This window comes from Strigops habroptila, chromosome 1 (genome assembly GCF_004027225.2).
Source record: "Strigops habroptila isolate Jane chromosome 1, bStrHab1.2.pri, whole genome shotgun sequence".
Taxonomy (NCBI): domain Eukaryota; kingdom Metazoa; phylum Chordata; class Aves; order Psittaciformes; family Psittacidae; genus Strigops; species Strigops habroptila.
Window position 1 is genome coordinate 91,108,489 of NC_044277.2, and position 24,851 is coordinate 91,133,339.

A 24,851-nucleotide genomic window follows, 5' to 3' on the forward strand; every position below is an offset into this window, starting at 1 on the left:
CTTGGCTAACAGGCAGGCTGGACATCAGCTACGCCTCTTTGAACAGTTGGGACTTAATATTCCTGCAGTCTTACCTTATTTGTTCTCAGGAGTTAGAAATTCTAGAATGAGCAAGACAGACGCACCACCAGAAACAGATTAAAAACAGCCTGTGGCTTGTATTTGAGATCAGCTTCAGAAAAGCCAAAGGGCAACTTTGTGTTTGGGAAAGGTTTTCTAATGGTGTTTTGCAAAAGGAGCAAAACAGCCTCAATGCAACTCATTGACTAAGGTTGAGCTCAGTTGATTTACTGACTTGCTAAGCTGAAGCTTGATCTTTTTGTTGTTGTTCTTTTTCCGTCTATAAGGGCCCGAATCCAACACCTACGTGAATGAGATAAGTCTCCAGGTTCCAAGCCAGTCTGAATTACGCCAGAAATTGTCGTCTTCCCTGTCATCAACCTGCACCGATTCTGCCAGCCAAGATGCAAGCGAAGGGGAGTCTCCAGTTGTTCAGTCTGATGAAGAGGAAGTTCAAGTGGACACTGCTCTTGCTGCTGTAACTGAAAGAAAGGGTGCTTCAGATGTTAGTGACGAAAGTGACTCTCAGACTATTTGAATCTTAAACCCATATCCTTTAAGAATGACTTCTGAATGAATGAACAAGTGAATGAAGAGCTTGCCTGTGTAACAGTTTGCTAACCAAGTGTTAACAGCCAGATCTTTTTACTTAGTGATACTGCCTTTTTACAGAATCGCCAGTCATGTGGAGGTTGGTTTTTAAAAAAAAACAAACAAAAAAGCCTAAAGCACACACACTTTAACCATAGTCTTGGGGCTCAGGGGAGCAGTAAACCTGTTGTATATACTATGTATAAGAGAATTAAAGGGGGAAGATGGAAGTTACTTTGACCACTAACCGTTAATGGCTGATTGGAACTACTTAGACTTGATGTGTAATACTGAACCCAAATTGTTCCTTGCATGTTTTCAGCTGCTGCAACTGAAGATTTAGGACCCAAAACAAAAGTTATTTTCTACTCTTTACTACCTACTGTCTGCCTACTGCCTTTGTCTACTAGTGCGGCAGTGTTTACTCTCTCACACTTCTTATTCAGGACCAACTTAGTTATCATAGGTGTTAAGGAAAAAAAAGAAAACTGAAAAAGAGGAGAGATACATACTGAAATGTTACACTCCTTGTGGAGCAGATATCTTAGCATTGTATGAACTTACTCCTCTTTTGAGATAAAATAAAGTATTTCTATCTCAACCATGTCTTTTACTTGACTACCCAAATATTTTATCCATGGCAGTGAACAGAGGAGACTAATTCAGAAAAAAAAAAGGTCACTTGTAAGGAGCACCAGTCTAATTTACTTTTCCATGGTAACATCTGTTTGACTGCACTGATGCAAGCCAGCAAATCTGAATGAATTATAACTTAAATGCTTACATTTTATAAACCGTAGGACTTGTAGTTGTCGTCATCTTGCTGCCTTTCTTTTCTGCAGTCATTTTTGTCTTGAAACTTGAGGTCTGAGCATGTCTAACGCCTGTTGCTTGTCAAGTCTCACGCTCTGTTTGCAGGGATCTGCTCTCCTTTGAGAAGGCTCCTGGCTCTGCTCTTCATGCACAGAGGGAAGGAATGTAATCAGAAACAGCGTAAGTAAAAGGATAAGCTGTGGTGTAGATCCCTTGCAAAGACCTGCCCTGACAAAGCTAATGGCTAGGACTGATGCACCTCCTGCTGCTCACCAGCTGGGAAGTGGCCAGTTCCCTGAAGGATTCACTCTGTTTCCTGTTACCTGACAGAGTGTTTCCTGATCCCTCTCTGGGAAATTCAAGCTAAACACTCGCTACCTGCAGGTAGCTATTTTCTATTTAACAAGGTGTCTGTTGAAGGCAATTTTTCTTGAAGGACCTTCCTTTACTCACTCGCTTTCCAGAAGACAGACAAAATGTCCAAAAAAGTTTTGTTTTTTTTTATTAAACCTCGTAGTACAAACCTGGAAAGTAAACAAAAAACTGGCAATAAACAACATGAAGTCTTTCCTTACAAGGAAAGAGAGCAGAGCAGCGCTAATAAATTAAATGTCAAACTGTAAGCCATAGTCAGAAGTTTACTGTCAAGAGGGAAAAGTACACAGCAAGGCCATAAAAACCAGACAACCACATTTGAAAACACTTGACTCTGTTTATGTTATTGTTAAATATTCCAAAACAGTTCAGTCTTCTGCAACAACAACCAACAAATTGTATTATAGGACTTTCCTGACAGTCACCACTGGCAAGCTCAGTGCAATATGGGTAGCTACGGTATTGTTGAATTCAATTACGAAACAAAACAGTTTGTGAAAACATTTTCCCTTTTTTATTCCACACATACTGTACACACAACCAGAAAAGGGCAACAGCTACTCCATTATTATTTTTTGTTGTTGTTCAGTGATGTAAGCAGCACTTATAAATGTTACAAGAAAAACCCTGTAAGCATCCAATCCAACCGATGAAGAAAGTGAAACGTAAGGCTTTTCTTCATCTTGTCTCTTCACCATCCCCCCTCCCCACCCCAAGAAAAGGCTCAAGTATTTAAAAAAATTTACAGGCATATGTACAAAAGGTGTGATTTTTTTTTTTTCTTCTTTTTGTTACAACATGAAGAGAAAAAATAGACAAGATGAAAGCAAATGCATTTTCACATTCAAAAGAAAGATGCAGACCTGCTAGTGGCTCTAAATGTGATCATATAATGAAACAAATTCAGAACAAAAATTAATGCTTGACTGTGTAAAGGTGTGAAAGACAGCAGTGGAATGGAAATGGAATGTTAGAAAGATTGCACGTCTATGACAAAAGAAGCACTTATGGCTTCAATCACTTTTTTTCTTTTTTTTTCTTTTTTTTCAAAGGATGCTATTGAAGGGTTTTTGATAAAGTAGCCAACAGCACCAAAAAATAACAGAATGGATTTCCTAATGAAATCAGGCACAGTTTTCCCTCACGTAACTCCTCAAGGCAGGCAGTCTTTTTTCCTCCTTTTTTTTTTTTCTTTTTTTCTTTATTTTTTATTTTTCCCCCTCAAAACAGATGCATAGTGATGTGCTGGTAAAAGAGAACATACTCCAAATCTCCTCCTTTTGCCTACAAGTTAGGAAACAAAGTCCATCTTCAGCTGCCAAAACCTCCCAAAGAAAGTGTGTATTCTCCAATTTAAAAAATTACAAAACTCATCTTGCTGCGACAGAATAAAAGACAGCCAAAGTAAAGCAATTTCGTTCAAGTTTTTGTCTCCTATCCCTTTTCTCTCTAGAAAAATCTGCTCACATGACTGGAGAACAAATTATAAAACACATCAAACTTCAACCTATTCCAAAAATGGGTTAAAAGCCTTTTTTCACAGTTACCAAAAAGGCTTTTTCTTTTTTCAGCCATAGGGACAATACAAATTAATATTTTATCAGCCCCTTGCCGGTTTTAAAACAGTGAACATACGGCAGTTTAAAAAAATCAGACTGCTGTATCTATCTAGTCTAAGTACAAAAAAAAAATTCAACAGTTTAATGCTAAAACAAAATTAGTTCTCTAAAACCAGAAGAAAATCTTCTTTAGAGCTAGTGCAAAGACAGCTTGTATTCTACAGCAAGTACTCCAAACTATGGTATAATAATTACAAAAAATATATATAAATTGACAAAATGAGAGTGTTGGCATCTTCAGGATTAACTTGAAGCACTTTTGGATGAACTGGAGGATGAAAGCCTAGATGATGGCACGTCGACTGTCGCTCTCTTACGAGGTCCTCTTTTTGGTGTAGGCTTGCTGATACAGTTCTCAATGCTGCCATTTTTACCAGATACTTTTCCACAGATTTGATTGACTAGACTGATTATTTGTTCCTGTTCAGGAAGAGAAAAAAAGAAAACACAAATTAGCATCTGCTCTTTCTCCAGTCACTTCTGATGGACAGTGATGCAGTGCGGCCTTTTGCCTGAAAGCACCTAATGGGGAAAAAAGCTTGGCTCATATACTACGTTCATGACCAGGAACTTCAGGAAAAGTACTGCATAGCAGTCCAAATAATGCCCTTGTTGAAGCTCCCCCCTCCAAATGTGAAGACAGTGATCAGCAGAACTAGAAACCTCTGAACAAGAATAAAGAAGCTGGGCTCCATCATTACTACACCGAGGTCAGAAATCTTCTTCAGATATAACTTAAAACCCACTGCTAAACAAAGTTACAAATGCTATAAATGTAAATCCACAGTAGCACTGCTTATAATTTACTATCTATTAAATATTTCTTTAAAATGTAAGGAAAAGATCCCACTTCTTCTTTGTGACATTGTTGGCATTGATTACAGGATGCTACTTTTGTTTAACGCTGTTCAGGATCTCTGAATGTCCAGGTGCTCTGAGCCCATGCAAAGAGAAAGCTGTCTTGCTGCCAGGCAGAAAGGGGGCAACAGCCCCATGGCATTATAATCAGCAAGAAGCAGGAGACCTGCACATCAAAATGTCTTGGCTGCAATGCCACTCCTAACTTCACTGCATTCAGGGATTTGATGGAGTTCAGGGCAGGGGAGAGATTTTTCTGAACTGGCTGGCCCATCCTACTAAGAATGCTGAGAATTTGCTTTTGTGCGAAGTTGAAGCAGCTTCTTAGTGAAGTCTAACAGTTAAATAGACCTGATGTGCAGGTGATCTTTCTCCTCATTCACAGCCCTCAAAACCAATTCTGTAATAGCAGCCAGGCATGCGGCAGGCAGTGTCTTTCAGAAATGCAGAAACTTTGACAGTTTTTTTACATTTGGAAAAAATAATCATGACCACCTGGTACTGGAAGAGAGCTTTTCCTGCCTTTCCCAGCACACCCTAAAATATCTACTTTGTAATTATAAAGCCTAGCAAAAATAATTATTGTGTGTGATTCTGCTGGGACGAGTGGCTCTGAAAACCTCAACAGAACTAACAGATCTGTGAGAACACAGCAGATAAGGGATTGAATAATCTCAAGAATGAGAGAAGCACATTAAAATTTCTGAATAACTTCCTGCATTACAAAGGCAGTTTCACTGTTGTCTGGGCTTAGTAGGTTGTACTTGTTCAGATCTACAGTACCTGATACCAGAACAGAGCCTACAATTAAAAATTAACAAAGACAACATGAGCATGATCTTCCTCAGACTTACTTTGACCTTTTGGGTTTCTTCCCCATACCTCAATGTGCACATACCAGACACTGCAGAGAAGCCCATCTCAAAAAGCTACTTGCACCAGCACTGATCTCCAAGAGCTGATTTTGTAATTTCTCCCACTGCTTTGTTACTTACCATTCAGGCTAACAGTGAAATGTTGTCCCACTCCTGATTCCCCACCCATTCCCTTATACATTGGACACATGGAGCTAATCAGCCAGATGAAAATGCATCCATCATTATACTGTACTGTGGTGGGGCATTAGTCCAGAACCCAGACTGTCCTAAATCACCAGCCTGAGCTCTGTGAATGTTCATCACATTTACTTGAAGCCATTACTGACCTCTCATCTACAAGTACTCTACAAGTTTGCCTTAGAGAAGGTTCAAACTGGACTGGAGTTATCCACAGAGAAGTTACCCAGGAGTACAGAAGTTACAAGAAATTAACCAGGCAAAGCACAGCTTCATATTCTACAGCATCCCAAAGCACTAAATGCCTTCTCTGTTCTGTAACGCCTACCCATGCAGTTTATGCTTCAGGTTTCATCTTTGTAATCATGTTTCCCTCTATTTCTTTTACTTATATCATAATATAGCACCTTCTTCCCACATCAAAAAGACCCCAGCACAGTCTCCTGAGGTCTCGGTAGGACAAAGACAGAGTTAAGTGTACTCCCACGTTTTCAGTGTCAAAGCTCACCAGCATGACAAAGCTACATCATACAGACCTCATCATAACGGTACATCATTTTCAGTCCCCGACAAGACTTCTGTTTTTCCACATGCCGCAGGGCACACTCCAAGCAGAAGACAACATTTTCATTCTCCTGTACGACCTATATAAAAATGCAGGGGTAGGGGGGAGAAGCACAGTAAGCCCCAAATTGTAGCCGTGTTATGCACAGAGTATTGAATTATTGTCTGGGATATTAAACCTGTATTTTACTACAAGTTAGAGGCATAAACAAAAAGTATTACTCATTGTGAAATGATTCAGAATGTGTAAGAAGAAAGTACATATCCCTTTTTGAGTGCTAATGTTGACAAACATATGATTTATTAAAAAAAAGCACCAATAGCAATGCTGGCCAAATCCGAAGAGTGATATATGCTTAAGTATCTAACACATAGCCTAAAGATTCCCTGAAAGCAGCCATTTCCCATTACTTTAAATGCTGTCTTGAATAAGGATAAAATCAGCAGCTTAGCCACAGGATTCCTCAGCTACCGTCTTATTCAGCAGAGGTCACATTTGCCCAGCTGGCTACCTGCCAAGCCTCCACATTCCAGTTGGAATTTGACAACCAAGTTGATTTTTTTTGGTCCCTTACTACTGTTTTAAAAGCGTGACGAGGAAAAATCCTTCCCCTGATTACACTTACTCCAGAGCAAACAGGCCAGAATTAAGAGGGTTTGGTTGGTTATTTTTTTAAATGGACTCATTTTAAAGTGACTTCAAATTAATGCTGTTTAAACAGCCATCCAAAGACATCTATAAACTGAGCATATTCTATCTCAGGGGGGGCAAACAGCTACGTCTGACCATTTAACAGTTAGATTGTCCTTCCATCAAAAACCTGACATTAATAACCAAAAAACCCCAAAAGATGACAGAATAATTGGAATATGTCCAGAATATGGACTTGCACATACTGTACTATGTTTATTTAAATATCTGATCTTGGAATTAAGTGGTACATGAGGTTGTGGGAGGAGGTTTTTTGATATTTTTAATTAAATTGCTGTATTTCTAGGTGTACTGCATACAGCTAAAAACCTGGAAGCGTCACCAGAGTGCTTAGCACACCTTCAACAGCCAGTAGGCAATTACTTGTAAAAAGAGAGAAAGTTTATGGGCATGAATTCTCTTTCTGAACAGACAGGTTGGCAAACAGCATCTTAGCTTGACAGACAGAATACATCTACCCTGCAATTTGTCTTGCAGGAAAATTGTCGCAGCACAGGCTGAAGCTGCATGCCTGAGACTCGGGGCACATATTTGAGTTTCTAGCTCATCCTGGGAACCGTTCTGCCATGACTTACAACTACTGGCAACCAGCAGGTATCTTTGTTACCTCTCCTAGTGCAATGCAGACATTCAGCTGAGTGACTAGTTTAGCCCTTCTTTACAGGAGAAGGGAAGCTAGCTGACACTAACTGTTGTCTTCTGTCACTGCTGCCCGAGGCGGTAAATGTTCTGAGACAAACCAAACCGGCATCTCTGCATCTTGTGTGGAGTGCATGAGATGACTCAGTAGTCATCTCCCATCTCTCGAATGCCTATAGTCCATTACAGTACCTTACAACAGGGGGGACAGTACCCCAGAGGTGGCAAAGGACTTTACTCACCATGGAAAGATAGCACAGATGCTGACAAATCTGACATCTCCTCTCTGACGTTTCTAACTGCAACCACTTTCGAGGCTTTTTCTTTCCATCCACCCCTGTGCTGCTGCTGTCATGGCTGCCGTAGCGCGCTGAAGAATGGAGACCTGCCTCGTAAAGCTGCCGCCGCTGCCTCAGCTCTGTGTCCCTGTGAACGTTTTATGCAATTAGACACTGGCATCACCTCACACCACCACAAAGCCATGTAGAATCGCCCTTTTACCACCATCATCATTGAAACCTTAACTCCACACAGCAAAGCCCTGAGTGTTGTTGGAGGTTGGTGCCATTCCCTACTCATGGTGAGAGACAGCCAGCACCACAGAAACGCTGCCTAATTGCAAAAGCTATCTCCGGATTTTAACAGCGACCACTGTATCGAGCCAGTGGTTCTCAAACTGCTCCACAGAGAACTGGGGACTTTCTGTAGGCCGAGTACTTCCTGTAGGTCGGTGGTTGCCCGGGGCCATGTGAAGAGTCAGGAGATGTGGCTAACATGACTGTCATCCCTGAAGTTGCCAAAAGCCACCTGGAGCAGGAAGAGCCGTTGCTGTCGGGAGTAACAGCCACCTTCATCAGGAGGCAGAGATGAACCAAGGACCTGCTGCCATGAGGAGCTTCAGGCAGGAAAGGGGGAGCAGGGCAAGTGATTGTGCCAAAAGACGAAGATCTTGCTGTACACCCGGGGAAAGAGAAGGAGATATCAATTAAGAATAAAAACTAAGCCCTCCAGCCGCCCTTCACCCACGGCATCCGCAAGGTGGACAATACTTCCTATGCTGAACTACACAGCATTAGGAGAGCAGGTCGTGTTGGAGCCGCGTGGAAGACAGCAAGTGTGGAGCGAGCTGAGCAGATGGAAGGGAAGAATAAAAAAGCTCACCACCAGACACAGCTGAAGATGGGTGGAGAGCCAAGCTAAGCAAATGGCACGGGCAAACTGAGCAACCAAGGCAGATCAGGAGAGGAGGCAGCAAAAAACAGAACAAACAAGCAAAACAAAGCAAAGGGAAAAAAAATATGGTACAGTGTTCCACTTTGTGGGGTTTTTTTATGGATTTTGTTGTGTGGGGGGTTGTTTTACATAAGCAGACACAGGAAGGACAGATATCCTCCACAGAATCCCAACCTAAGCATAAGAACAAGTTTGAGAACCACTCTGATAGAGGTCGATGTGACGGTCTAACAGCAAGCACCAACATTTCTGTTTCACCTTTCGCACTTGCAGTCTTTTCCTCTTCAAGGAAAAAAAAAAAAGTAATAAAAAAAAAAAAAAAGGCACTTGGAAGTGCGTATTCCCCCAGGGGAACCAGCTGCAGGTAAAGCAGTCAGCACACCTCTTTGTATTTCTTTCTGAACACTAAAACAACACATGGGCTGTTTTCCCCTTCAATATGTCACTGGAAATTTTCCAAATGAACATGCTAGTTAGTTAAATACAGTTTGTAGGTTCCATTCATCAAAACTTTCTTGACATCTCGAGTATCAGTTGTCACAAACTTGAAAGATAGGTAGCAACTACATGGTAGGGAACAAAAGAGAAGATCATTACACAGGAAGCCAGGCAACATTATATTTTCTTTTTTTACCTATCTTAAGAGAACCCCTAAACATGTTTCCTTAATACTTGGGAGAATGCGAGAGGCATTAGCACCTATGAATAAGCTGCTCACTTATTCAGCGGTTTAAATCAAGACAACTTTCCGTAAGCAAAGTACCTTCTACAACTGCAGCGTAACAATCTTGATGCTGAAGACAAGGGTTCCTGGTGCAAAACCCACTACAGAGACATGGATTGACAGTGGCTACTGATGCCAAGAGGTTGAAAAACTGAATAAAAGCATTTAACCGCTTGGCACCATGTAGTTCACATAATGCATCAGGAAAGCTTGAATCTCAGCACCAAGAATCAACAAAACAAAAACCCAAGGCAAACCGTAGCTTTAATTCCTTGATGGTGCCCGAAGTAGGGAATTCTTAGAGTAAGACATCCTAACCACGGGCACTCTCACATCAGATACAGCCAAGGAAACTGCTTCTTCCACGTGTGGCTGTCTTGAAGTTTGCTGGGCTTTTCCTTGGTTAAGTAGGTACAAGACATGCGTCTGGAAGGGTTACTTACGTCATCCACCTCCAGAGTCTGTCAATGAAAACAAAATAGGTACAACAGGTCCCCAATTCATTACCTGAGCTCTCCGAGAAGTGATGATATCGTACTCAGAGTCGGCCCATTTTCCTTTTTTGCTTCTGCTGTTGCAATCTGATAAAGCAACTTTTCCATTGAAAATGGTTTGGCGATACGTCGTCTCTTCATTTCCTAGGACAGAAATCGCCAAATTAGTTCTTGAGAAAATTTGAAAATAAAAAGTTACCAAGAATGACGTCAATGTAGCCAAAAGGAGCCTTTTAAAACCACCAAAAGTAAAAGCTTTCCATAGTCCAAATTAAGCAAAGTATTTATGTTCCAACTTACAACCAGCACTAACTACACACTGAAACAAATGCTAATTAGAAGTAAATCCTTCCAGTGGAAAGCCAGGTGCCCAAGGGCTTTGCTGAATTGGGTCCTCCTGATGAAAAGACTATGAAAGGATATTTTCTGCTGGTGCTTTAGGTGAACCTAAAAAAAAACTTGAAACCTTAAACCAGACACATGCTACCAGCCATCATAATCAACTGCTTTCTTGGAGAATACCCTAGTGCCTGTTACATCTAACATTCTGTTTTCAAAGTCAACAGTAGAGAGCAAAAAAGCATCTGCAATGCATGACGGCATATATGAAAATATGAAATCAATCTCTAAGCTATCTTTTCTTAATGTGCTTCGCTGTGAAATTTAATACAGAAAAAAAGATAGGCAAAGTCTGCATCTACAAAGAGAAAGAAGCAAAATGCAAGTACTCCAGTGTCACTACATTTCAGGTACACCCTTTTTTCAAAGAATAAAATTAAACTTCATCAGTGGACAAGACCAGGAGAGATGTCCCCAAAATGAGAAAAATAAAGAGAAGGATGCCCAGGCATAGGTTAGCTTGCAGTTCAGCGAAGTGGAGGAACCAACAAACACCTCAGAATTCTCTTCCTAAAAACTAATTTTTCCTACAGAGGCCAAGAGGAGTAATGCGATCACTACTTGCAGTCTCAGCCATCCAGTAAGATCTATCCCTCTGACCTGCTTGAAGCCCAGGGCTGCTGTTATTTTGCAGCTTTTAAAACATTAAAGACAATGAGCAAAATAGGCAGATGTCAGGGAAAAAAGACAAGAGGCAAAAGGAGAGGGTTCAGTTCTGCTCAGTTTTGCCTGTTACCAGTTCCTCTCTGTGTAAGCTTTTAAACCTACTTTCCCATCAATATGAACTGAGTGATTTTGGTAGCTTTTGATAATTCTTACGTAGGCAAATTCCTTGATTGACTGTGCAGTTGGGAAAAGTGTAGCGTTTTCCCAAGTATCTGAAGAGGCATGTTTTGTTAGTGTCATTTGAAAACTCTTGACCCTCTATAAAACAAAACATGTTGAACTGTACTGGCCTTAGTACAAATCCCTGAGGAATGCAGAAAGAGACCTCCCTCCATGATAAAAACATACCATTTGTTCCCATCCTCTGCTTCTCTTTAAATCAGTTACTTTTCTGGTGCATGAACTTTCCCCCTCAACCCTTGGCAGGTTAATTTCTTTAAGAGCCCATTCCAAGGAACCTTGCCGAAAGTCTTCCAGAAATGCTGACAGACTCTGCCAACTGGATCTCTTTTGTCCATGTATCCAAAAGTTTCACTGCCTGGGGGCCATGCCCTCACTGCAAAAGCCATGTTGATTACCCTGCTCTTGTTCTCTTCTACATTTATTTGTTCTTTTGGCCTTCAGGAAGTTGTTCTTCAAAACCTCTTTTTGCTCTGCATTTGTGTGTATTTACATGCATCTTGCTAGAATGGTTGTTTTACTTGTATTATAATCTTCTGCACACGAAAGGGTTTTTTGGTCTCATTTCAAACAGACTTCTTTCCCCTGGTGTTAGGCATGCCAAGTTTAGTGGCGGTTTGCCTTTTGAACATTTTTTTTTTTGCTAGGCATGTGTTGTGAGCCTCTAACACAGCATCTTTAAACAATTTCTATGCTGCACGCAAATGCTTAACCCTTCTTTCTGCATTCTCAATTTAACAAGCTTCCTTGGTTTTATGTAAGGCTGTCTTTTGAAATGAAACACCACAGTAGTGGATATTTCACAGTTTATTGCTCTTTCAGGGTTCTTAATCTCTGCTCACCATCACAGTGCAGCTATTTGACAGTGATGTTTTGAGCTGGGCTCCACCACTGCTGAGAAGCGAGATGACAGTTTCTTCTCCTTGCATGGCTTTCCTAGCTAGCTGCTCTTTGAAGCCATTTCCGTTCTGGCATCACACACAACACAACCACTATCCTAGCTAGGGGGAAGAGGCCAGTGTTTCCCATTATCATCATATGTCCTGTCCTCACAGGTTTTCTCACCTTCTTTAGCAGGCTATGTCTACACACCATTACAGTATGGTGAAGCAGGAGTGGATGTGCAGAGTGATACAGTTGATGCTGAGGAGCCAAACACCCACCGTGCGTGTGTATGTAAAGCCAATGGCTTCACCTCAGAGCAGTCTAGCCTGGTCTTGTGGCCACACTGCCACCGGTGTTTGGACGGCACTTCTGGGGTGCCTCTTCCCATTTGGTTTCATCTAAAAGCAACCCAGTCTTCTCAGGCTAAGGCAGCTCTGTGATAGGAACCAAGGAGTGGTCATTGTGTGACGTTATAAAGGCACATTCCTCAACCAAACTAAAACTTGTTGGGGGGATACATATAAAGCCCCTGCCAGCATACTGGCAGTAAACTTAACACCACTGGCAGTAAACTAATACCATGCCTTTCCTATTTAGGACAGAAAGATCAGGGCACAGGGACTCTGTTGCTGGTGACAGAGTTAAACCTGGATTATTTGACTGTAATCTCTCTTCTGTGCACAGCAGTGCTGCTCCAACGGGATGACTAACTCCATCTTTCCTATGTACTTCTTCGTCTTCTATTACAGTACCAGCTGAGTCTCCTCTTTTCACCAAGTTCCTGGTGGGCCCTATAGCCCCGCAACCTGGTTCCACATATGGTTTAGGTGAAAACTCTCTGTCCCTTTACATAGGCTTTATACTAACTCTTTTATTTCCACAATTATTCTAACTCCTTACAAACTGAAATCAATGCCATTTCAGATGCAGAATTTCATTTTTTCCATATATTAAAGGAGATTGAGCAGTCATTCAATACAGAAATGAAACAACACTGTTTAGTAATATAAAGAGAGTCACTATAAAAAAAATCAGGTCACAGTATCACAGAATGAAACCAAAGTTAATGTATCAAACAGCTGAAAACTGTCAATATTGCTGTTGAGAACAGACAGACAGGAAGGTACAGCTGTCAGAGAGTTCATTAACAGTCCAAAATGGGAATCTTGTTCATTATACAGAACATCTCACAACCTCTGAAAAGCACAATCCCAGCCCGCCTTTGAAAATGGCAAAGTGCCTTGCCGAAGTGGAGTAACCAAGGAAGAAATTCCAGAATTTAAGGGAGTTAAGAACATAGGATAGTTTGAGGAAAGAAAAGAGGGAAGGAAAATAAAAGAAGGAAAAGCAGAGTGCAGTAGGTGTTTACAGAGTTACTTTGATATAAACACATATCTGTGGTTCTTCTAAAGTTTGTGAGAGCTGTGACTTCAGTTTCCAAGGTAGGTTATCATAGATTGGAATCTGCTGGATTTTCAGTCAGCTTATGTTTACCCAGTGCAAAGCTCTTAAAAGTTAATCAAAAGAAACTGTTCTTCAGAATTTGAGGCACCAAGAAGAGCTTTTTAATTGCTGCATAGTGATTTCTGTCTCTTACAGGAGTGGCATTTTCACAATGTCAAACAAGTGTTCAGTAGAGCAATAAATACAGCATATAGAGTTAATATAATTGTGTACCTTCAGACAGAAAAGGTTAGCTCAGGATTCTCATTCCTTGTCTATATGCATATACAATTCCCACCTTCCCCCAAAATAAATCTGTAACAAAATAAACTTTTATTTCAAACTAAGTTAATATTCACTTAGTATAACCAGGCAGGAAAAATTCCATTAATCCTAAAGATCCAAAAACCTAACTGCGGACATATTACATTTAATTACTTACTAACCACTTGCTCTCAAGCTGTAAATTATTCACTAGTGGTTTAGCTAAAAAACACTACCAAAATAGCATCTGTAACCCGTAGTGTATTTGAGGAGTTTGGGAACACAATTAGTGATACATATTCTTTGTCCAAGACCACAGAAATGTAGCCAAAATCATGATGACTGGACAGTTCACCTTTTGGTTTCGGCAGGCAACCTGCCTCGGTTAGTTGTGTGAAAAGGGAATGGGAAGGGGTTTTTATTTACATCTTAGTATCGGATGTGAACCTAAGGTCTGTGAACCTAAGGATTTTCAAGTTGATTAAAATTGAAATTGCCCTGATCAACAGCTTTTCCTGAATGAAGGGGCAGAGAAAGACAAGCAATACAGCTGTATTAACTGACTCTGCCTATCACAGGAGCTACTAAGCACAGTTATTCAGATATTTGCACCTGAGATTCTAATGGTTCTAGAAAACAACACTTAAAATTAGTAAGCGTAATGCAATATATATACAATATATTATCATCAGCTCTGCAGGGATTTTTGAAAAGCTTCCTCGCTTTTTTCATGCCTTGCAGAACTTTTTTTCTTTTTTTTATTTGATAGTCCACAAAATGAGATGCAGTTGCACTAGTCTCACAACGCTATCAGTGCCGGAATGTCGGTTTAGATGGCAGGGCCGTGAATCCATTTTAACTCCTTTTCTCAACTTACCTTGGCTGTTTTAAACCCCATACTTGTCCACTGGGTGGTAGCAAAGTGCACTGTTTCAGAAACACTATAGCCACAACACACTTTGGACACAAAGGATCCAGGAAAACAGACAACAAACTGCCCGCTCTGCTGTACAGTACGGTGCACCCTGATCCCCTCCTTACACAAGATTTCTGGGGAGATCTAGAAAGACATAAAAGCAAAACAACAAAAAAAGAAAAACCAATCAGAACTTCGTTTTACACTTAGATCCCCCTTCGTTGTTGGGTACTGCCACATGCTACTTCTGTGCTGTGCTAACAGCTCAGCTGTGTTCACTTTCTCTCTTCCCTTCTGCACATGCTACAGCTTAGTGTTTGGGGTGAGAATTGCAGAAGTGGCCCTTCTGAAACCAACAGTTTAAACTTCCACTTGTCAAACAATCTCAAACACAAAGCCTCAAAACAATACTACCTACTACTACAGAAACTAATGCAGACCATCCTGTTTTCCATATAGATCTTTTCAGACTTGGTATTGAATCACCCTTGCTACTGCACTTTTGTTAACATGTTAACATGAATAGCTGAAGGAGGGTTTTTGTTATGGGCTCCCAAATTTATATTTACATGCACTAAATATAAATTGTTATCCACAAAACAAACAAGGGAGCCAAAACTACTGAGAAATCCTTCTAAGTATTAAGATTCTCATATTCATGCTGGCTTCATAAAATGTCAGTCATGGCAGATTAACTGATTACAAAACACTCCTTCTGTGAAGTTAAATACATTGTGGTCAGTATTAGAAATGGGTATTTATTGCATTGTCACATTTATTTTTGTTTCAGTATTTTAACATGTGAGCCTTGTTAGAAAAATGCCATGTGGGTAAACACTGCAATTAGGAAGTAGCCGGATTTTAACAACAGCCTCTGCATCATTGTAGTGTAAGACAAAACCAAAATAAACCCCCAACCAACCAGCCTCCTGATTAGCCTTGCGTTCTCAAATGGGAATATGTTTCCCAGTGTTAACCTACCATTACATTACTTTCAAGCATTTCCAGCCCTGGAGTGCCATTGGCTTGCAGCAGGGTATGTACCACATCATCAAGTTTGTTCTCCTCCGCAGCAGGAATGCAATACCTGTTGTTTTGTCAGAGGAAAAGAGAAAAGATTTACTGTCCACAGTAAATAAATAAATAATAAATAATGGTCCACAGCTACACAGGAACGGGCAATTTAGACCAGGACATTGATTAAAACAAATTAAACACAGGCTTTTCCACACAGTTCTTTTTGGTAAAACACTGAGGATTCATGGAATGCTGTTTATTCACTTTCAGTCCGATGGTGTTCACTAGATGCCAAAGGACACAAAAATCCCCAAAAGAGAAATGTTAAAACTCTGTAGAATTAGAGAAGAAAAATCAGTAGTAGAATAATGTTCATTTTAATGGCACCAAAACAGCTAATTATGAGCAGAAGTTGGCATCTCATGAGCACCAATATATGTTCTGTTACCTTTATCCTAAATGGCTGCATTTATTACCTGTGCATCACCCAAGCAATCTTTCTATTTAATAATATTTTCTGTTTGTAACAATGAAGAAACCACAAATCACCTTTACTGTTAAAACACAAAGTATCCTAAGAGCTTCCTGCCTTGATTACTAAATAAATCCCACAACCTTCTCTTCCTTGCAATAAAAGAAAGACCTGACTCAGAGCAGCCAAAGCTGCAAGAGAGATTTAAAACTTTGCTGGGTGCATGCTGAGTTCCACATCCTCCTCTCTTTTAGAAGCCAAGGAAGCACCTGTCCTCTCTGTGCTCACTGCCAGCAGTGCTGCCTATGCAGAAATGACAAGAACGTAAGAGTCTCGGGTCTTAGCTTCACACATCCAGAGAACTGCTATTTTGCTGTATGCAGAGAGGCGATATGGTGTCAATTAGTCACTACTCTTGCTTGCACCCTGCTAGAAAGGTGTTTATGTCCACCCAGAAGTTACCTGTTCCCCAAGATCTGGTAGTTGGTACCTGATAACTTCAAACTGAGCAGTGCAGTTTGGTGGGAAACACACTGCACATCCTGGGATTCCCAAACCTCCCTTGCGTTGCTGCCATGCTATGCTTTATCTATGACATTAGTTTATTTGGATTTGTTATGCTCAGGGCAAGTAAAAAGCATCTCTAGATTTATCATGACTTACCAGTTCACTTTAAGCAATGAGACCTCAACCATTTGCCCCCAACACGCACACATAAAAGGATTTTGAGGAAAGGGTACAGTTCCCTTGTCATTCATCTGGTCTCTCTGTCAATTTCATAAAGCATTCTGCTGGCCTTACAGACCTTGTTAGGGTATTTGCTTACAACGTGCACTAATATTAACTCTGTATGCGTCAGAGTTATCCTGCTTGATGAGTCTGTAGGAGGCCGTACTTCCTATGATTTGAACATCTCGTTACTGTTCACTGTACTGATGATGACTTTGATGTGTCTTTGCTGATCTTCAAGCCAAATGCCAGAAGAGATGACAGTATCTACTCATACAGCTAATTGTAGCCACAACAAGGGCTCTAATGAGCTGGTTGCCTGGGTGTACATAGACTGATTACTTACACATATATTGACAACGATCAGGACCTTGCTAAGAAATCCTATGGTTATAGAGAAGTGAAGAACTTTAACCTGATAAAGTTGAAGTCGCAAGAGCAATTTTAAATGCATGCCATGTCTCAAACACTTTGCAGTACCTGTGTTGCTATCAGTGACAGCTTCAGAACAGCTCCATGTGTGTAACATATTACTCTAGTTACACTATAATAAGAGATTTTAAATGGTAATGAAAATATTTTCAGTTCAAACCCAAAACACTGCAGAGCCCACTCTTTTCTTTTAGAGTCAGAAAATATAGCTGGAACAGCCAAAAGATTCAAGCATGCAGTCGCTCACAAGATGGGCCCAAGAAAAAGCAGGGGAAGGATGTGTGAAGAGCAGGAGTAGCACAGAAGTGCAAGAGACTATCTGACTACTGTCAGGGCTGAGGAGAATGGAGATCCTTTGCAACTGCGGTGTAAGCTGCAATTTCATTCATTTGCAATTCTTGATCTACCTGTAAAAATGGGAAGTGAGCAGCCAGTACAGACTTCTGAGTGTCTTGGGCAGAACAAGGTTCTCTTCACTCTTTTAATGGGCGCTGAGGATCCCTCCAGAATAAAAAGGTTAGGTGACTGAGCTCTGCTCTGCATGCAGATTGAGTTCTCCCCTGTTTACTGTTCAGGAGGTAAAACCTGAGAGATTAGAGAGCGACCTCAGCAATCTGCACGTAAATGAAGCACCAGTGATTTTAGTACCACAGGGACGTGTCCTTGGAAGAGAAGATTTCTGGATGCTGGGTGGACTTTGCAAGACAGAGGAGAGCTTTGATGCCCAGTAGCCTGCTTTGTTATCACTGAAGCAGGGTACTTTATTGCAATATTAAAAGTTGTAATGAGTTAATAATGATACTAGCCTGACACTTCAGCCTGGCAGCCTTGCCAAAGAATAGCTTTTACAGACTAAGGAGTTTCACTTCTTCCTTTTTCTGAGTTATTACATGTTATCAAATGTTTCATCAGAGCAATCATCACAATACACCTGAAGCTATGTACTTGTGTTTATAAGCAAGCCCATCAAGAGAAAGCAAATGGCTTCTTTGGTTTTATTCTTCTCAGCTTGGAAAAAATTATAGTAGCCTTTCCTAAAACTGGATGGCTGCATTCAAGCCTGTTCAATCCCAAAAGGCACATTTTGACATGCACAGTATGAAGAGAGTGGCCTCAGAACTTAATTAGGGGAATTCTTGAATGCCTTTTGTTTGGAATTTACTGTCATTTCAGACTAGATGAATGTCACAGAGAAAAACAGATTCACCTAAGGTTGAGGACTATGTAGCTTGCTCAGCAGTTTGTCCTGATAGTATATTATTATAAAAGATTACAGATTCCTGATTCACAGAAGAGGGAGAGGAGCCACGAAATGCTCATGACAGAAAGGAACAAACTCCCAGGTATGCAGCATAATCCAGCATCTACCTTTACCCCTTGGGTATGATCACATACAGAACATTCCGTCTACTTAAAATAGAGGAGCTCCTGCTTTAATGGTTTCCTCCAAGAGTTCAAATTCTTTTTTTGAGGGACATGTGCTTTCCCAGTGACAGCTGGGTCAGCACCTCTGTCATGAGCAAGTGGGAGTTAAAGGTAATGGCCAAAGTACACACTTTGCATGTGAATGAAGAGCAGCTGACACTGCCACCGCCTCCATTGGGACTTCTGGATGCAAAGGGGGCCCCCCACAGGCCTTCTCCTGTCATACCACCCAAGGAGCCAAAGGCTCCCGCAGTTCACAGTTCAAGAGGGGAACTGCTGGAACTGTTGAAAGGGAACCAGCTTCTCACCTTTGCAGGAGACACCACTTAAGTAACTTTTCTTCTCTGTTTATTGTATCTTCTCTCATCAAGAAACACAGTTACACTGCTTATCATTCGTTGTTCTCACTAATAATCCTCTTGGGTAATAACACCAATCACAGTAACCTGGCAGAAAGGCACATGACATGCCAGCAGCACCTGCTTCCTTTAATCCCTCCATCAGCTGTTGTACTTCCATTGCAACCTAAATCATCGTCATCTGCAGTAGTATGTATGCACTGAATTCAGGAAGGATTCACCACGTTCAAAAACATTTATAAACTGAGTGTTAAGTGTATTTGCACGATGTGTCTACCAAATATGAAACATAGCTAGCAACTAACTGATGATGTCCACAACGAGACACTAGAATGATGTGTGTAATCATATTAAAAATTATCGTAATGAAAAAAGAGAAAACTCTAGGGACCTGGTAGATAGAGAGTTCAAGATCTTTGCATTAAAAAGGACAGCACTGCCTATTTAGTCAGAGTGTGGGTTCAATCACTTTACAAGTGGCAATATAGAGCTTACTTGACAAGTCCTCTCTGCCAGCCTAAGGAAAGTCTACCTTGACTAGCTGTCATTTGACTTCCATGTCATGAAAACTTTCCACAGATTAAATCGTATGTCAAGCAGAAACAGTTTATTACTAAATATCTCAGAATAGAGCATGGAGGATAAAAGTGAAATTTTTCTTCCAGGAAAGGCCATTTCATCACCGAAGTTTATACTACGTTTTCCCGTTAAAACTGTGACCACATACACGGAGTCTTTCTAGGTGGGATGCATTCATGCAAGAGGTACTACACAAGCTGCTATCAACACCAACCTACAGACAGCCACTGCAGTGAATGCGAAGAAAACAAAACACAGGAATACTTACCAAATGCAATCAGCACCAGTGTGTAAGTAGTCAATGTATGGAAGGTGATTTTGGTCTCGAGACCAGCATGAGGTAGAAAAGACCATGCCAATATTTAGCCAAGGAATTGTCACTCCTAAAACAGAGAGATTGAAAATGAGTTACGATTAACTGCAGTTTCTAATTAAAAGACAGTTTGAGAGGGCATTTCTGTTGAAAATATTTTTCTATCTGCAAGCTGACCCTTAAGTTTTAAGTCCTCCTACCAGAGCGAGTAATTCACACAGAATAATTTAACAAATCCAGCATTTTCCACTAACAAAATATCTACCAGCCAATTACATTGCCTTTGAACATACTTGTTTTCTAATAGCTGTAAAAACTTTTTATCCTTTGAAAATGTACAAATACCCACAATTCAAGCTCAATGGCATTGATCAGACGAGGTTGTTTCATGTTGTCAGGCATATGTGTACTTGTAAACAGATATCGTGTTTCCCAGCTGGTTTGTTCAGGCTCAACACCTGCACAGGAGACTGAGTTATGCTTTCAGCTAACGTTTCTACCAGTAAATTGCAATGATACGTATGTAGCTGGAGCACTCGTGACAATTCATTTAGAAAACTTGTGTGCTGCTCTTCCCAGCCCTACAGACTAGGTTTGCAAGTAAGGAATTGCACAGCTCTGTCCTTCGTCGCACTGACACAAAGCAAGAACACCAATGTACTGGCAACAACAGAAAGTGATACTGCAAGTACCATTGGTTCCTCCCAGGTGTATGGTCTCAAATATATTCATTAATTCTTTATCTGCACACCTGCCTTCATTCCTTTAAATACCACATGCTACACACAACTGCGTGTCTACCCGGTCAGCCAGTGAACAGAGGGGCCAGGAAGAGAGAGGCAACTTTGGAGACTACACAACCACATTTATAGAGGACACTTACTCCTGCTGGAAATATAGAAAAGAGACTTGCTTACCAGGCACAGCACCAAGATGTCGCAGGATGGATCCTGTATTATTAGGAAGGACTGTGAGGTTCCACCCATGCCTGTTTGAGGGGTGACACAGAGGCAGATACATGTCAGCACACATTCCTGGTGCCAAAATCCCCAGCACCAAACTGCCCTGCTGGCCTTATACCCCCACCTCTGGCTCAACGGGGCAGCTGGCAAGAGCCAACAAAGCAGATGGATTTGGTGATCTTACCTTGAAAATGGTTCAGATTTTCCCACGGGAAAGCCACTCCCGTGGGTGTTGGTATCTACTTTTCCACAATGCACTGCTACATGGCAATCTTTCTGTTCCACTATCCGCCAATACTCTTGCTGTGATAAGAGAAAGCGGTAATGCATTTTTAATTCACTGAACAAGGTATCTCTCATTAAAATATAAACCTCAGAAATTTACAGGGCTTTCAGGACCTCAACGTCATTCAACATAAAACACTGCTTAAAATAAGAATATAAATACTTAAAAGTAACAATGAAATGGGAAGACAGAATTTAGATCCTCCTGGCTCCTGTGCTTCAGCACATGACAGATTAAGACTTCTTTCTCTCCCTCAGTTCATCAACACCTTTATTAAAAATGTCAAACAATTTTAAAAAGGAAGAATCAGTACCATGCCTATCTAACCATTTTTTTTTCTCCTACACTAGACAGCCTTAAACTGCTTATACTAATGCCCGAATGTCAACTATACTAAATCCCCAGACTTAATCTCCTGAAATAAAAACTTTTACCATCCCTTGTGTTGGCCTCACCTCTACTTCGGCTACTGTAGGCTCCTTCGTGAAGCACATGTTCATGATGTTTCTTGCTGTTCGGTAGAAGGTTGTTAAAGAAACAGACCTACCCTGTGGAAAAAGAAAATAAAATTAAAAATGGAAAAAAAAAAAAAACCAAAACCAAAACCAAAAAACAAAAAAAACCCCAAAACCAAAAAAAACCCCACCTGCCTCCATTCCCCCTGGCCTCACTCTTTTCCTTACATGCTCAATCCCAGATCACAGTAGGGGTAAAGAGAAAAATGTCTCCAGAACACGTGTGGGTCTAAAGCTTATTTCTTATCTGAGGGAAAATACCTCAAAAGATACTGAAATTCAATCACATCCGATCACCAAGCCAACCATCTAAATGGTCAAGTGGACGTTCCCAGAAGACCACATACTCTGCTTTGTCCAGCATGATGCTCTATGTTTGATAAACACAGAAGATGGACACGGCCCTGCTTTCTGCAACAGGTTGCAAGGGACCCAGTAGGTAATCCTACCTGCATTTTAAAATCAAATCCATACATGATCAAAGGGTTGTGTGGCTACACTCTTCACATAGAGAAACAGGTGAAAGACTTTCAGAGAATTCACAGAAATGTTCAGCATCAAACTAGTATTGTACGCAATGGAGGGGGGTCACAAAAAGTAGAGTTTACCAAGATTACTGTAATCACCTGCTCACAAAACCAGGTTATACTCAATTCAATAAAAGCAGTTCAACAGCAATGAACCAGGACCTGTTATTACAGGTTGAGAAAAGGAAAACACAGTAAAATTGACAAATCAGTGCCCTCTTTCTTGGCACTGCTGCAGGAGCTGCACAAGAAGAAGATCTGACTTGGTTTTCTGCTTGACCTATACCTAAGTTTCTGGATAGCTGCTTTCACACATACCTATAACAACAGATGCTCTGGGAAGCAGCCTCTGAAGGCTTTGAAGGCAGGAGCACGAGAACCCACTTGCTCCTTTCAGCCCTGACAGGGACCCCCCTACTGCCACCTCTGCTCCAGGGCAGAAGCAGCATCCTGGGAAGCAGTGAGCCACGAGAGCTGGCAGGCACCACACCAGCTGCTGTGGCCATGCTGGTTTGCGGGCACTGTTGCAGGTAGAGACTAGCATCACTCTGCAGCCATGAAGTTGAAAATACCTTTGCCCCCCTGCCAGATCTACCACTTCTTTCTCAAACTCCCTTCATGTCCACTGGTTGCCCATCTGAGCAACCACAGACTTAAAAACTCCATGTTTAATGAATGTTTTATTACCCAGACTATTACCTTTCTTGTTTTTCAATTATGAAACAGATCTGCCAAACCACCTCAGTCTTTTCTTGTGTTTAATTTATTTAAGAACTATGCCCAAGAGTAAACCAGAAACAACTATACAAGCAGCTTTTCCCCAGAGGCCAAGTCTCTCACTTTGCCATGCTCCTACAGTTGTAACATTGTCACTTTTTTAATTGAATGCAGCATAATTAGCTGCAACAAAAAAAGTTAGTGAAATGCCCAGGGCCTGGGGCCCTCCAATTCCCATAAACTTCAGAGTTGGATGCTCTGCAATATAATAAGCAATTTCCTTCATCTTTTAATGCCCTCATGATTCATTTATTGAGGCAGCCTTTTACAACAGAACCTCTCGTAAAATGCAGGGCCCGCACCAACAGTCGTCACAATTCAGCACAGACTTCACTACTCACAAACCAACACATGCTCTGCAGCAGCTTCCTCGATTCAGTTACGTGCCTCTTCCTCTCATCTTACACAGAAAAATAAGGACTCATCTCCCAAGAATTTCTTTCCATTTTTCAGATATGCAGCAAGCAACGAAAGAGTGGGAAAACCGATCAGTTTAGCCCTTTACAATTGCATATACCCATTTCTTCCTCTATCAAGAATTTGGTACCTTTTTAGTCTCCTAAAAGTTGTAATCTAAATTAAACAGTTGAGGGGGGGTTTGTTGGCTGTTTTGTTGCTTGGTTCATTTTTTTTAATCTGAGAGATCTCGTAAGATTTTCTAATGCCAACTCTGAAAATAATTTAAAAGGCTGTAACGGAGCACTTTAACCAGAAGCACTTTAACCAGAACAGAAAATGAATTGCTGAAGAGTAAAATACCCTTTTCAACACCCTCAAAAATATCTCAACAGTTCAACAACTGTTCTGGGAGTTTCAAGCTACTGAGCAGAGTCTCTGTTGCTGTGACAATACAACAGAGGAAGGTTTAAGGAACAAAATTTCCTGTTTCCTCTCCCGATTCCTCTCCACGGCCTCTGTGTTGGCCATGAGAACCAAGCCAGAGCATCACCACCACCACTAAGTCTGGAGGGAAGGCACAGAGAAGGATACTGCAACGCTACGTACGTTATAGACATTAAAGCAACCACAGATATGAGCAGAAAATAGATTTCACAGTAGTCACAGGCAGGATGGAGGGACTCTTGTTAAGCAGAGTCTGAAAACACTGAGTCCCTGGCTAAAGAGAGCTCTGCACGGGATTCCTGGGACAGTTTCATGTGAGGGCTGGCAGAACTTTCATTGGTGACTTCCTCTGTGCACCCCTCTAATGGGTCTGCTAACAAGCCTTCAGTTTGTTCTGTACCAAACAAATAATGGTTTTAGTCAGCTCCAGTATAGGCTTTTAAAGTATTTTCAGAGCTAAAACTGGGGACACGAGAGGGAAAATCTTGCAGCAGATTGATGGCAGCAGTTTACTCCAGGTACTTATAAACAACGTTTTATTAGTCAGGTAGAAAAGCCATACATTGGGGAGTGAAGAAAGCAAGAGGAGCAGCCTGCAGCACACACTTAAAAGCACAGCAGGCCTCACAGCCTGGAAAGGAGCAACACTGAAAACAATTTGGGAGCCCTGGCAGAAAGTCCACTGAACACAAAGGAGATCTACGCTAACCTTGACATGTGATATGGTGGTACAGGCTCCTGGAAGACTGGTAGTCTCTTTCTAAAAAGATGTTCCAGCCCAAGCATGTGCTGACTGCAGAAATTACTGTGTGAAATCCTAAATGTACAACCTCTTCATGGTCTGAAGCACAGACCTTATGGCCTAAACTGGACTACAGTCATATGATTATGATGTTCTCATCCAGCCCTCAACCTATTGACCTGGGCATTTACCAAAGAGCAGGTGAGGTTTTTGGGGGGTTTGTACGTGGTTTGGGTTTTTTAATTAGAATTAGCAATGTGCTTCAGAAAGGAACCATTACAATGCCATCATCTGTGGAAACTGTAATGTGAGGACATCTTCTGGTAAACAAATTTCAGATTTTCTCAGAAACATGTTAATAGGTAAAGAAACATCTCCCCTTC

At 41.1% G+C, this 24,851-nt stretch overlaps 2 protein-coding genes across 12 annotated transcripts in view; one reads left to right on the forward strand and one right to left on the reverse strand.

Moving 5' to 3' along the window:
• Positions 1-1,255, forward strand: part of DTNBP1 (dystrobrevin binding protein 1) — a 69,311-nt gene extending 68,056 nt beyond the window's left edge. Inside the window, exon 10 of the mRNA XM_030507001.2 lies at positions 348-1,255. Within this exon, the coding sequence (XP_030362861.1) occupies positions 348-598 (251 nt within the window). The 3' untranslated portion in view covers positions 599-1,255. The remainder of the gene's footprint in view (positions 1-347) is intronic.
• A 694-nt stretch (positions 1,256-1,949) lies between these two features.
• Positions 1,950-24,851, reverse strand: part of JARID2 (jumonji and AT-rich interaction domain containing 2) — a 221,545-nt gene continuing 198,643 nt past the window's right edge. For 10 of the 11 annotated variants that reach the window (XM_030506081.1, XM_030506337.1, XM_030506781.1 and 7 more), the window contains 10 exons: positions 21,520-21,612; positions 20,963-21,081; positions 20,734-20,804; positions 19,772-19,886; positions 15,472-15,577; positions 14,452-14,634; positions 9,751-9,881; positions 7,529-7,712; positions 5,908-6,015; positions 1,950-3,878 (listed from right to left, as the gene is read on the reverse strand). In XM_030506081.1, coding sequence (XP_030361941.1) covers positions 3,702-3,878; positions 5,908-6,015; positions 7,529-7,712; positions 9,751-9,881; positions 14,452-14,634; positions 15,472-15,577; positions 19,772-19,886; positions 20,734-20,804; positions 20,963-21,081; positions 21,520-21,612 — 1,287 coding nt within the window. In that variant the 3' untranslated portion in view covers positions 1,950-3,701. Of the gene's footprint in view, positions 3,879-5,907; positions 6,016-7,528; positions 9,083-9,750; positions 9,882-14,451; positions 14,635-15,471; positions 15,578-19,771; positions 19,887-20,733; positions 20,805-20,962; positions 21,082-21,519; positions 21,613-24,851 lie in introns of all 11 variants that reach the window. The other variant, XR_003994398.1, reaches the window with a different exon arrangement.